This window comes from Arachis ipaensis, chromosome B2, assembly GCF_059453495.1.
Source record: "Arachis ipaensis isolate K30076 ecotype BB chromosome B2, ASM5945349v1, whole genome shotgun sequence".
Taxonomy (NCBI): Eukaryota; Viridiplantae; Streptophyta; class Magnoliopsida; order Fabales; family Fabaceae; genus Arachis; species Arachis ipaensis.
In genome coordinates this window covers 20,399,675-20,414,312 of record NC_142437.1, presented here as the reverse complement: position 1 = coordinate 20,414,312, position 14,638 = coordinate 20,399,675, and the positions used below count along the sequence as shown (strand labels likewise).

The 14,638-nt window shown below is 32.2% G+C and overlaps 1 protein-coding gene and 1 pseudogene across 1 annotated transcript; one reads left to right on the top strand and one right to left on the bottom strand.

The window, feature by feature from the left end:
* Positions 1-1,026: 1,026 nt before the first annotated feature.
* On the bottom strand, positions 1,027-1,593 carry LOC107626933 (GDSL esterase/lipase At1g71250 pseudogene; annotated as a pseudogene).
* A 9,892-nt stretch (positions 1,594-11,485) lies between these two features.
* On the top strand, positions 11,486-14,259 carry LOC107625014 (rho GDP-dissociation inhibitor 1). Its single transcript, XM_016327525.3, has 5 exons — positions 11,486-12,006; positions 12,480-12,543; positions 12,638-12,859; positions 13,280-13,404; positions 13,890-14,259. The coding sequence occupies exons 1-5, from the start codon at positions 11,794-11,796 to the stop codon at positions 13,956-13,958; spliced, it is 693 nt and encodes a 230-aa protein (XP_016183011.1). The 5' UTR covers positions 11,486-11,793; the 3' UTR covers positions 13,959-14,259.
* Positions 14,260-14,638: the final 379 nt, after the last annotated feature.

The window sequence follows — 14,638 nt, the reverse complement described above, 5'->3', positions numbered from 1 at the left end:
TTTGCGTATTGAGAAGCTTAATTTCCTATGGTTGCTCTGTTGGGTTTTACCAAATGTGAGTTATGAAACATTGATTGGATGTCAGTTTCTTAATAAATGCATAATCAAGATTACGCCAAAAATGTATCGGTTCTTTAATTTGTTGATCCAGTGTACATAGAGTACTGAAAATAATGCTGCTTTGTGGATGGGAACAATCCCCAGCCACAAATATGTTATGTTTCCATCAATACTAAAATTCACCCTTAGAAAATATTACTTTGAATTTTGTTCAATAATTATGATTTGTATACCAATTGAAGTTATGATTTGTCCAATAAAAAATATAGGTAGCTAAAAAACAATAGTGCCATCTGAGACGCATTAATTGGGTAGCAATCAGAGGATAATCCATTGAATGCTCTTGAGCAAGAATTTTGTCCACAGATTCTGAGGGATGAAAAGCATCCCAAAACACATACTAGTCTCTGTTTCTTCATGCTTATCCGTCCTTGAAAACTTCCAACTCCACAGCATGCTCTACCAGTCACAACAAAACCTGTAAATGAAAAAAATACATAATCATGCCATGATTGATAATGGAAAAGAACGTTGATTCTCTAAGACTAAATGATACTACTATACATGATATTTCCTCATTTTTGCCTCTGTAATTATGATATTCTTTTATTTGTAAAGATATACACTAACCTCCTTTGCAGTTTAAGCTTTAAGGCATTTTGTGTTATTAGATTTTATAAAATGTGAGAATCACTTTTCTTATAAGCATGACACTAACCTCCCCTAGCCACACATGTGCAATATCATTTAACTCCAAGAGAACTCAATATAGTTTACACTAATAATAAATAATAATGTCACTTTTTTATGCAATTTGTCCAAATTACCCTCCATTTTCATTATTTTATGTTTTCGGTAATGAGAAAAGCTCATAGAAATTGAGGACAATTTAGGAATAATAATAAAGGAGTGGCATTATTAATTAAGAGGCAGCAAAACACACTCCCTAGATTAATAACCATATAATTAAGGACATTTCCTACCATAAGCAATTGGGTTTTGTATAATCTGCATGAGAGCTGCATAAGTGTTGCCATAAACAAAAATTGATGAACCACTGTATTGTGTGTTCAGTTCATCAACCAAGGATCTCAATCTATCCACGCACACTCCTGATGGGAAAAGGCCTCTGGATATTTGATTCGGTATGCAACCGAGTGGTCCAACTCCTGCCAGCAAGAACTTTCTCAGCCCCAAATAATGCAGACTCTGCAGAATAGTAGCACCTTCCATGTGTTAAGATTAAACAATAAATGTAGAACATGTTAAAGAGACTGTTTTATAGTTTCTGTTATATATCCTAGCATCTCTTTTAATTACTCTGTTAGTTATGCATCTTCATGAAAAAAAACAACAACGTTCGATTGGGTCCTTTCTAATCGTTTTGTATTGCTGTATGAGTATATCAGCATATGTTTTTGGGTCGTAGAGGAAGCTCGATGAATATAGTCCTGACAATAGATAGTTGTTTATGTAGTCATTGCTTCCATGATTCACTATTGCCAAATACTGACTCAAATTCATGTCCTCCATTGTTGTCTTCAGCTGGTTGAAGGTAATGCCTGCTCCCTGTGTCGTTTAATCCGTTAGTTAAAATCCGGACATAATGGAATATACACTCTCGTATGAATTTTCAGATTGCAACATGACACGGGTGAGTGAGTGGGAGAGTAAAAATGTTTTTAGATAGATCTGAAAATTTTAGATGCTATCTTTTTCTTCTCCTTGTTATTTCTCATTTACTTGTAAGTGACTCTTTCCTAAGTAAATGCATCACGAGATGTGAAAACTCCACATAAAATATATTTTCAGAAACGTGGTTACTCACCTGAACATGTCTTTTATATGAAGATCATAACTAAAATATGGAGTGGATCAATAAGGCTCTACCTCAAAGTAAAATATTTAATAAGTCTAACCAAATTATTATAACAATTTTTTAAATTATGCACCTTCTTCTCTTTTTCCTTCTCCTTCTTTTCCTTTTCTTTCTCTTTTTCTTCCTCCTCTTTCTTCTTCTTTTTCTTCTTCCAAATTTGCGCATGCAAATTCTTCTTCTCTTCTAATGTTGCCACTTCTTTTTCTTTTCCTTTTTCGTTATCTGTCGTCACCGAAATACCAACATTTTGCAAACATTTTAGTAGTTTTGATTTTCTCTGATGCCATCTTTAAATAATTTTGGTTCATTTATTAATTTATTTCGGTTCATTTGTGTGTTAATTAAAGTTTACTTGATGTTGCTAATAAGTATTGATCACATTTTTTATTTCTTAAGTAATTTTGGCTATTTCTTAGTTTAATTGAGGTTGGTTTGTATCCAGAAATGAATTTGATGTGTTTTTGTTAATGATTGAGTTTTTTTATTATTTTGTTTAAATCTAAACTAATTTCGGTTCATTTGTGTGCTAATTGAAGTTCACTTGATGCTGCTGATAAATATTGACCAAATTTTTTATTCCTTTCCTAGTTTAATTAAAATTCATTTGGATTCAAAAATGAATTTGATGTATTTTTATTGATGATTGAATTTTTTTACTACTTGTTCAAATATAAACTAATTGAATGGAATAGAATGAGATCTAATGTTATTAAATAAAGTGATAAAGAATAATTTTATTTTTCTTTGTTAAAAACTTTGGTCAATATTTATCAGCAACATCAAGTAAACCTCAATTAACACAAACACATCGAATTCATTTCTGGATCTAAATGAATCTCAAATAAACTAAGAAATGAATCGAAATTACTTAATGAATAAAAAATTTGATCAATATTTATCACCAGCATCACGTGAACTTCAATAAACACACAAATGAACCGAAATTAGTTTGGTTTTGAATAAGTAATCAAAAAGACTCAATCGTCAACAAAAACACATATAATTTATTTTTGAATTCAAATAAACCTCAATTAAATTAAAAAATAAATTGAAATTATTTAAGGAATAAAACATTTGGTTAATACTTAGCAGCATCAAGTGAATTTCAATTAATTCACAAATGAATTGAAATAAACTAAAAAATAAACCGAAATTATTTAATGATAGCACTAGAAAAAATAAAAACCATTAAAGATATTAGTAAAATATTGGTGTTACTGATAATGACCTATATACACTGATGAGATGAAAATGGTTTTTGTTGTGTTTAAGCCAATTTGATAAGAGTGGATTGCAAAAAATATTTAAATATATAACTGTACTGTTTTCAATTTTTCATTTTTCATTTTTTCCTCCCTTTCAGCAGTGCCATATCATGTTCTGCTTGTTCGGATTTTGTGCAATTCTCTACACATTGATAATTGTATGTATAAATCAAGGTTTTAAAATACGCAATCAAATAGTTCATTTCAAAAATAAAAAAATAAAAAATCAACTTTTAATAAGCTAACATTAATCAATTTTAAGATATAAAATTTAAAATAAATAAAATAATTTTAAAAAGTCAGCTAATGTTTGTTTTAATTGTTATTTTGTGATTTATTTTGTAATTTTTTAAATATTTTAGACCGATTGTATATTTATCTGCAAGTATTTATTTTGTTTTACACAATGACAATGGGTTTTAATTTATTTTTTTAATTATCTTTTAATTTTAAATGAAAAAACATTAATATATATTTTTCAAAAAATTTAAAAATAATAACTTAAAAATTTATTTAAATGTTAAAAAGATAATTACTTCTAATAATTTTTTGGTGTTTGCTTCGGTACGATAATAAATTTATACGTACCGATACGTTTAAAATATGAACAAATAACAACAAGTTATGTGAAATTTATTTTTCACGTTAGCATCAGTTTTTTTTTTTTAAAATATATTTCATATCGTTAATTTTACTAAAATACCCTTATAATTTAATAAAAATAAAAAATTTTTTTATTTAATTTTATAAAAAGACTTAAACATGTTAGGAAATTATTTTAATTTCCTAATTTATTTGTGGGCAATACATATATTAATTGTAATCACAAATTATGCTATTTCGAATTAAATGACTTATATAATGATGATCTCATTTATTGTTATAAATGCTAATTAAATAAGTCATTATTACTTTTGATTTGGAATTAAATGAGAATAAAATCGGATATTATCTTTTGTTCTTTAGATAATTATCTTTTTGGATTTTAGATATATTATCTTTTGGGCTTTAGATACTATTTTATTTGGGTTTAAGGGTTTAATGGGTGTCATGCTCAAATATAAATACATCTTCAGGGTTTCGGTCCCCAATATATCAAAGCCGCCTTTGTTACTCTTTTCCCATAAAAAAGAGTTGCAGTTCAGCCTCCTAAGAATACAGAAGACTTTGGTTGAGGAAGATCGAAAGAACCACAAGATCCAAACTCTTCCAATCGTATGATTCATGTTTATGAATTCAGATACGCTTCCGCCTTATGATATATATATTTTTGGTGATTCAATGTGAATGATTTGGGTTATTGAAATTTATTCCAACAAGTGGTATCAGAGCCATCCATAATTGAGTCATTAAAAATATTAATTTTTTTTTTATTTCACCGGATCAAAACATGTTTGCGTTGTTAGGATCGAATTCAATTTTGTGAATCCGGTGAATTCGTTATTTGTTTTTAATGTGTATACATTGACCTTATGAATTGCAGTGCCTTCTTTATATGTATTGATTTATTTGTTAATGAATTTTGTACATGTGAATGTACTGCGCCTTTGATATATGAGAAAAGCAACATATGTGTGTAGATAATCTGTTTCATGGATTCGTTTTTTTTTTTTTGGAGAAAATAGTTACCATAAGTTGCCGATAATATATACGAAGCTAGTCGGCGTTCTTAATTTTTTTAAGATTTAATTTTTGTGCGGTTAAAAAAAAAAATTTAAATTGTTACATAAGGAAACTAGTAACAATTTGGATTATTATACCCACTTATTTTATAAAGATTTGGTTTTAGAAAAAATTGATTGAACATTATGCTGCCAAAGTAGCCTCTTTTGTGAAAATTGATTTATTCAAAACATAAGGAATATGGTGATATGTAATTCATGCGAATATTAGTTGGTCCAAAGGAAGATCTATATTTGGCCGAATTACATACACATATTGATGGTAAATACATATTTGGGTAACTAATTAAGAATAAAGTAATGCTTATTATTTATGCGAACAATAATCAGCCCAAAGGAAGTTTATTGTTTGGCCAAATAATAAGTATTGTACACTTTTGTTTATTTTCTATTAATTATGCGGTCAATAATCGGCCCAAAGGAAGGTTATTATTTGGCCAATTAATAGAAAATATATGCGGTAATAAATAGGTTGCGAAGTTTAAGTTTCCATGTGCGCATTAAGTCGGTCCAAAGAAAGGCTTAATGTGTGACAGGAATTTTGACAATATTTGATTACTGCAATGAGAGTATCACTTACAGTTAATTTTTCTATCCAAAGATTGAAAATTAATGTTGTGCTGGATATCTCAATATGGATTTTTTACCCATTAATTAACTAATATTTACTGCATGTTCTTTTTGTTCTAATCCAGAAATTATAGCTTTAGCTACCAATGTTTCTGCACAAATTAGCAGTATTCCTATGCTGAATGGTTCAAACTTTAAAGTTTAGAAAGATACCGTGGAGATTGTCCTCGGTTGTATGAATCTAGATATAGCTCTTCGAGAGGAGAAACCCACTTCCACTGCGGAAAACCTCAATGAGGTTAAAATAGAGAAGTGGGAGAGATCCGATCGAATGAGCATTATGATCATGAAACGCTCAATTCCTGAGGCGTTTTGGGGCTCAATTACTGAGGATAAAGATGCCAAACAGTTCCTAAAGGATGTTGAGAAATTCTTTACTAAGAAATTCAGTGCTCACATGGCTTTATCTTCTCAGTATAAAAGAAAGCGTGATACTACTGCGGATGCGCCTTCTCAGCAAAAAAAGGCTAAGAAACAGGATCAAGTTTCAACCTGTTTCTTCTGTAAGAAGGTGGGACACATGAAGAAGGATTGTACCAAATATGCCACATGGCGTGTAAAGAATGGTATAATTCTTACTTTCGTTTGTTCTGAGGCTAGTTTAAGTTATGCACCTGTTGATACTTGGTTGGTAGATTCTGCTGCTACTACTCATGTAAGTGTCACTATGCAGGGTTGCCTGTGGAGCCGACCGCCAAGTGATGCTGAAAGATACATCTACGTGGCAGACGGCAATATAGTTGCAGTCGAAGCTATATGAACCTTTAGATTATGTTCCACGAGTGGATTTTACTTGGATTTATTAGAGACATTTTATGTACCGTCATTTAGACAAAATTTGGTTTCTGTTTCTCGTTTGGACAAATAAGGTTATTTTTGTTCGTTCGAAGACAATAAAGTCAGTCTCTTTTATAATTCAAATAATATTTGCTCTGATCATTTGGTGGATAATCTATATAGGCTTGACTTAAATTCATATAATAATGAAATACTGCAAACGGGTACAAAACGAAAACTAACTGAGAATTCGGCATCATTATGGCACAAACACCTAGGTCACATCTCTAAACAGAGAATTCAGAGGCTCGTGTCGGATGGAATTCTCGGATCCCTAAATTTAGCAGACTTTGAAGTCTGCATTGAGTGCATAAAGGGAAAAAGAACAAATGAAAGGAAATTAGGTGCCAAGAGAGCTAAAGATGTCTTAGAACTGATACATACTGATATATGTGGCCCATTCCCTACTGTCTCTTGGAATGGACAACGGTACTTTATTACGTCCATAGATGATTACTCTCGTTATGGGTATCTATATTTAATTCATGAAAAGTGTCAAGTCTTGGATGTTTTCAAGTCTTTCAAAGCTGAAGTTGAACTTCAACTTGGAAAGAAAATTAAAGCTGTCAAATCTGATCGTGGTGGTGAATACTACGGAAGATATGACGGTTCAGGTGAGCAACGTCCCAGGCCTTTTGCTCTTTTCCTAGAGGAGTGTGGTATTGTTCCGCAATACACCATGCCAGGCAAATCTAGCATGAATGGTGTTGCAGAGCGAAGGAACCGAACTCTTAAGGACATGGTGAGAAGTATGGTTAGTCATTCTTCCTTGCCTGAATCACTCTGGGGAGAAGCCTTAAAGACCGCAATGTACATCCTTAATAGGGTGCCAAGCAAAGCAGTTAACAAAACCCCATATGAAATTTGGACTGGGAAAAGGCCAGTATAAAGCATTTGCATATTTGGGGATGTCCAGTTGAGACGCGACCTTATAGGCCGCATGAAAGAAAATTGGACTCAAGGACAATTAGTTGCTACTTTGTTGGTTACGCTGAGCGTTCACGAGGGTACAAGTTTTACAATCCCGCATCAAGGTCTATTTTTGAGACGGAAAATGCGAGATTTCTTGAGGATGTTGAGTTTGGGGGGAAGGAAATATTAGGAATGTTGCTTTTGATGAGGATTCTGTAACTGACAATGATCAGGTCCTTGTGTCTATTGTTGTTCAAGATACAGTTATAGTACAAGAGCAAAATGAGAATCCTACTGTAGATCCAGTTACAGTACAAGAGAACAATGAGAATATTGTTGTTGCTCGAGATACTGCTACAGTACAAGAAAATGATGAGAATTCTCATCAACCCCAACCCATACAGCAAGCTCAACAACCTCAAGAAGTGTCATTAAGGAGATCCAATAGAAAAAGGAGAAAATTCATCTATGGTCTCAAACAAGCTTCCCGTTAATGGTATCACAAGTTTAATTAAGTCATTACCTCATGGTTTTGAGGTAAATATTATAGATGAGTGTGTATACCGCAAGTTCAGTGGGAGTAAATACATCATTTTGGTCTTACATGTTGATGACATTCTACTTGCCAGTAGCGATATAGGCTTGTTGCATGAAACTAAGAAATTTCTATCGAACAAATTCAAAATGAAAGATCTTGGTGATGCCTCTTTTGTATTAGGAATCGAGATACTAAGAGATCGCCCTCAAGGTATTCTTGGATTATCACAAAAGAACTATATCGAAAAGATTTTAAGTAGATATGGCATGAAAATTTGTAGACCAATGTACACACCCGTAGCTAAAGGAGACAAGTTCAGTCTCAAACAATGCCCTAAAAATGATCTTGAGAGGACAGCAATGCATGATAAGCCTTATGCATCAGCACTAGGGAGTTTAATGTATGCTCAAGTCTGCACACATCCCGATATATCATTTATAGTGGGAGTGTTGGGTAAATACTTGAGCAATCCGGGCATGGATCATTGGATAGCTGTTAAACGCGTAATGCGTTATTTAAAGAGAACAAAAAATTACATGCTTATTTATCGGAGATCAGAAAATTTCGAGATCATTAGGTACTCTGATTCCGATTTCATGGCATATGGTTGCGAAACTTTGTCACTAAGCTTCATATAGTAGATGACATTGAAAGGCCATTAAAGATATTTTGTGACAATAAGTCAGCAGTACTATACTCCAATAACAATAAGAGCTTGACAAAATCGAAGCATACAGACATCAAGTTCTTAGTTGTCAAGGAGAAAGTTTAAGAAAAACAGATTTCCATAGGACATATAGGAACAGAGTATATGCTAGCAGACCCATTACCAAGGGATTGACTCCTAACGTCTTTCAAGAGCACACTGCTCGGATGGGTGTCAATATTTGTGATGCTTTGGTTTAGTGGGAGTTTATGCTATATGTCCTATGACAGATATTGAGTTATTTTTTCTGCAGAATTAAGTTGATGGTTTATTTCATGTTATGTGAAATGTTCATTTTGCAATATTTGTATTGTGTTTGATCTCAATAAAGTTAGACCAGCTGGAAATAGACATGCATGAGATCACTTGGCATGTAATTTCCATATTACTCATCCAAATTTGATCTATGTTGTTAAGTATATTGGGATGGTAATTGGCGTGGTTTAGTCATGGTATTTAATGTGATAAAAGCTGCGGTAGTCCCATATCTAATGTATGAGACGGACCAGATTGTTAAAGTAATGAGAGAAATAGCATTCAGATGCGCGCATAAAGTTTATAAGGTGTGATTATGTCAAGAAAGAATATATGTATAGCCCAAGTGGGAGATTGTTAGGAAATTATTTTAATTTCCTAATTTATTTGTGGGCAGTACATATATTAATTGTAATCACAAATTATGCTATTTCGAATTAAATGACTTATATAATGATGATCTCATTTATTGTTATAAATGCTAATTAAATAAGTCATTATTACTTTTAATTTGGAATTAAATGAGAATAAAACCGGATATTATCTTTTGTTCCTTAGATAATTATCTTTTTGGATTTTAGATATATTATCTTTTGGGCTTTAGATACTATTTTATTTGGGCTTAAGGGTTTAATGGGTGCCATGCTCAAATATAAATAGACCTTCAGGGTTTCGGTCCCCAATATACCAAAGCCGCCTTTGTTACTCTTTTCCCATAAAAAAGAGTTGCAGTTCAGCCTCCTAGGAATACAGAAGGCTTTGGTTGAGGAAGATCGAAAGAACCACAAGATCCAAACTCTTCCAATCGTATGATTCATGTTTATAAATTCAGGTACGCTTCCGCATTATGATATAATATATTTTTGGTGATTCAATGTGGATGATCTGAGTTATTGAAATTTATTCCAACAAAACATACTTTATTCGATTAGATAAAAATACCCTTCTAAATCAATCAAATTTTAAAATTCAACTAATTCTAATTTTATATTTTCAAATAATTTAAACAACAGAATAAAAACATATCTGAGAAACAAAAAAAAATTATTCTTTCATCTGAGTTTCAAAAACTCTCTCTTCGATCACCGTTTCTAAAGATTTTCTAGTGTTCTTTATCTTGTCAAGGTTTTCTAGTGTTCTTCTCTCTCTCGCGTCACACTCAAGCTCTCTCCCTCTCTCCTCTACAGTCATACAAACATCAGAGAGCGTCGCGATCTTGTGCGTTTCAGAGAGCGTCGTCGTCTTCCTCGTTCTTCATCACTATCGTCAGCTTCTCCCTTCCGGTAATTCCCTCCTGTGATTTCAGTGATTTTAATTATTATATCATTGATGTAATTTTTGTAATTAGTGTAATTTAGTTTGATTTTGGTGATTTTATATTAGTTGATGTTAATTTTGACAAAATGAAAAACTTAAAAAAATTGTACGCAACATTCGGTAAAGTTGGACATGAGCTTCATGTAAGATATCTTGGTGGCCAGCCTTTAGTTTTATTTTGGGGAAATGATATGGTTTAAATTTCTCATTCTAATTAAGTTCTTATTTTATCAATAAAAAAAAGAATTCTTCTTTTTGAAACAATTAAATCAATAACTACTCTTGAAAATTCTTGGTAAAAGCAGTTCAGATTGGAGAACAATTAAATAAAAAAAATAGTTCTTAATGTCAAAAGAAAGGAATTGTTCAAACGGAGAATTTACCAAGAATTTTTAAAAGAGTAGCTATTGGTTTAATTGTTCCAAAAGAAAAAATTTTTCTTTTTTATTGACAAAATAAGAATTCAATTAGGATGAGAAATCTAAACCATATCATTCCCCCAAAATAAAACTAAAGGCTGGCCACCAAGATATCTCACATGAAGCTCATGTCCAACTTTGTCGATTGCCGCGGACAATTTTTTAAGTTTTTTATTTTGTCAAAATTAACAACAGCTAATATAAAATCACAGAAATCAAACTAAATTACACTAATTACAAAAATCACACCAATGCTATAATAATTAAAATTACAGAAATTACAGTGAGGGAATTACCGGAAAGAAGAGGCTGACAGTGGTGATGAAAAATGAGGAAGACGGCAAGGAAGATGGCAACGCTCTTTAGAACCAGGAAGACGACAACGCTCTCTGAAACGCACAAGATGGCGACGACCTAGACCGGAGAGGAGAGAGGGAGAGAGCTTGAATGCGACGTTACAGTGAGACAGATGAGAGAGATCAAGCTCCAGCAGAAGAGAGAGCATAGAAAGAGGAGAGAAGAACACTAGAAAACCTTGAGAGGATGAAGAACACTAGAAAATCTTCAGAGACAGTGATCGAAGAGAGGGTTTCTAAAACTCAAATGAAAACAATCTTTTGATTTTTCTTGTTTCTCAGATATATTTTTATTCTGTTGTTTAAATTATTTGAAAATATAACATTAGAATTAGTTAAATTTTAAAATTTGATTGATTTAAAATGATATTTTTATTTAATCAAATAGAGTAAATATGTTTAAGTCTTTTTATAAAATTAAATAAAAAATATTTTTTATTTTTATTAAATTATAAAAATATTTTAATAAAAATAATAATATAATATATATCTTTTTAAAAAAAATTGATGCTGACGTAGAAAATAAATTTCATATGACTTATTATTATTTGTCTATATTCTCATGGTATCAATCAAATATCATTTTTCTTTTGTCTATTAAAAAAAAAAACAAAAGAAGGGGGGAGGCCGGAGGTGGCGTGTCTTTTTTTTTTTTTTTTTGGGACATAGGGAGGAGGGGGCGTTTTAAAGGCATAGAAAGTGTGTGTATGATTTGGAGTCTTGATCGAGTGTAGAGTGTAGAGTGTAGTTGAGAAATGGTTGACAACCAAGACAGCACCCTTTTTTGAATATTGTGGGAAAACAAAAACAAATTACAAAAAAGAAAATCTCACGCACAGTAGTCAATACAAAAGGAAAAGGGGAACAAAAAAAAAAAAAAAAATAGAAAGCTCGTCACGCTTCACTTGTGCTTACAGTTACAAGAACTGAGAGAAAGATGGAAGGTGGTAAGAGGGCAGAGGAAGCAGCAGGACCATCATGTGCAGGAACCAACCAAGAAATGCCTCATCACCCAAATGAAGAAGAAGATGAAGAAACTGAAGACGAGAAAGAAGAAGATGAACAAGACTTTGAAACTGATCACCATGAAAATACCACCTTTCAACCTGGCCCTCTTCTTCCTCTCAAGGACCAAATCGAACGGGACAAGGTTTTCCTTTTTCTTTTCTTTTTCATTTTTTAAAAAAATTTTGCTGTATTCTTTTCGAAAATCAAATACTGGGTTGAAGAAAAATGTGTTTGGTTGAAGGGAAAAAAAAAACCCTTTGGGATTGCGGAATGCTCAATTAGAAGAATTTTTGTGATGAAGTAAAAGTTGTCTGAGCTACTTTTATATATGTGAACATGTCACACCATTCTTGAAAAATTCTGAAGGGGAAAGGAAGGTTCACTACCTTAACTATGTAGAAATTAGAATAGATGAAAGGGAGAGAAGCATTTCAGAAGCTGTATATAAGATGGTTCAGCTAACTGGAAGGACTGTTTGTAAAAATGTATTTTGACAAACCCTTTTATAGAGTTCTTTTAATAAAACATTGTGTAAGTTCAAATATATTCATGGTTTATAAGACAGTGAGTTAATGCTTGTGATTTGCTGATATGAATGGTGGTTGTGCTGTGCAGGAGGATGAAAGCCTAAGGAGGTGGAAGGAGAAGCTGTTGGGGTGCTTAGAAAGCGATTTTGACGGTTCGTTTATTGATCTTGCTTATTATCATTGTCACTGTTGATAAATCACAGAAGTTTCAGTTGGATTTGTTTAACTTGTTTACTTTATCAACAGGTCAAGTGGATCCTGAAGTGAAATTCCACTCCATTGGCATAGTCTCTGAGGATTTTGGCGAAGTTGTGACTCCTTTACCATTGAATGAAAATCAAAATGCTCGTGTTCTATTCACTCTCCGGGAAGGGTCTCATTATCAGCTTAAGCTAAAATTTAGTGTTCTTCACAACATTGTGTCTGGCTTGAAATACTTCAACACTGTTTGGAAAGGAGGGATTCAAGGTATTAGTTTGAACTTTTTCTCTGTCAAAGCCTTGCTTGATAATCTTGAGTTCGAAACAGAATATTATTGTTTTCGTAATTAATTGTTGTCTAAGAACCGAAGTTCTAATAACTATTAAAGTCATATCTCATGATTCTGCATAAATCTGACTCTTAACTTTTAGAATAATGCAAAGAATAATCATATGATATTTGCTAACATAAGTTCATTTGTTTTTGGAAGCTGAATTACATGATATTCAGCTTCTGGAGCTAATGCATTATGTAACTTTTATTTATTGACATTCATGTCAATTTGCATTATTGGCTCCCTCTATCTTCATAAGAAATATTTTACGCGAAAGATGACATTGGTCAATAAAGTACAATTCAAATTTTCGCGCATTGCATCGACAATTCAATTATTCTTCGGCATTTCAGTTGATCAGAGCAAAGGAATGTTGGGTACGTTCGCGCCTCAAAAAGAACCTTATGAACATGCATTGAAAGAAGAGGTCACTCCGTCTGGTGTACTTGCAAGGGGTGTTTACTCAGCCAAACTTAAGGTATGAGAAGTAAAACCACTCATGTATGCTATGCTTTATAAAGTGAATTAGCAGTGTCTGTGTTTTTTGTATGTAATACATTTTCCATATGAAACATTTAAAGCAAAGTTTTATTATGGTTTCAGTTTTTCCATCACAAAATCATGAAATGATGCGGAAGCGCGGAACGTAAATAAGACGCCATTTTTTGTAGTTAAAAAACTTTGAAACGTGAAATGAAAGTAGAATTTGTTTTCTTAAACACATATCCCTAAGATTTTCACCCTCATCACAACCATCGAACTAGTCTGGCATCAACTATGTAGGGATTAGTTATATAATTTGACTTGTACATTTTTTCTGTCTGTTTGGAAATTTGGTACATTTTTAACTCAATCTGTCTGCTTACGATTTATATCACATAGAATTGTATTGTCTAAGTTCTTTTGTGTAATTTGCACTACTAGATAGATGAACTTAGTAAAATTTTGTTTGCTATGTTACAGTTTGAAGATGATGATAGAAGGTGTCACATGGAACTCAAATATTCATTCGAGATCAAAAAGAGCATCTAGCCCTGGTTCTTGCCACATTCATGCCCCATTTTGGAAAAGGAAAAAAATGCTCCCTCAAAATTCTTATAGTTTGAATATTGAAATTCCATCAGTGCATGTTAGTGATGTTGCTTAGTGACATTATTGTTTTATTACTTGTATGCTTGCTTATTAATCATAGAAGATGAGCACTGTGGTGAACTGGTGATGGCTTATTCTGTGGTTGATAAATCATGTTAGGAACAAGAAATATCTGCAAAAACACAATTTCACAAGCTGAAACAGATGCTTTTCTTAATCTGAAAATTGTTTATGTACAAAATTCGATGTCTATGATTTGTGTGTTTATTTTATGATTTATATAAAGAAAAGTGTTGCATCTCTATCAATGTAGCATGATTGAGGTCCCACTATGTGACTGCAAGATAAACCCAATGTTTCAAAGTTGGCATGAAAAAGAAATGCCACCATAACAAGTTTGATTATAATTAGAGAACACAACATATGCATTGGAAGGAGGTATTCATTAATTTTAGGGGTAAAATATGCTTTTGTTTCTGAAGTTTTGCAAGAGTTTGAGACAACTTTAATATTTAGTTTAATTTGAGTTAATTTTATTCTCAAAATGTACGTTTTAGTAGTTATGGAACTAGCTTTTTTTTATCAATATTAGATTATTAGCCAACACTTTAGGCCAACAT

Coding starts and splice junctions, on each gene's coding strand:
- LOC107625014 (XM_016327525.3), top strand. CDS start 11,794: ATGGAAGGTGGTAAGAGGGCAGAGGAAGCAGCAGGACCATCATGTGCA. Junction 12,007..12,479: donor ACCAAATCGAACGGGACAAG/GTTTTCCTTTTT, acceptor TGTGCTGTGCAG/GAGGATGAAAGCCTAAGGAG. Junction 13,405..13,889: donor TTTACTCAGCCAAACTTAAG/GTATGAGAAGTA, acceptor GCTATGTTACAG/TTTGAAGATGATGATAGAAG.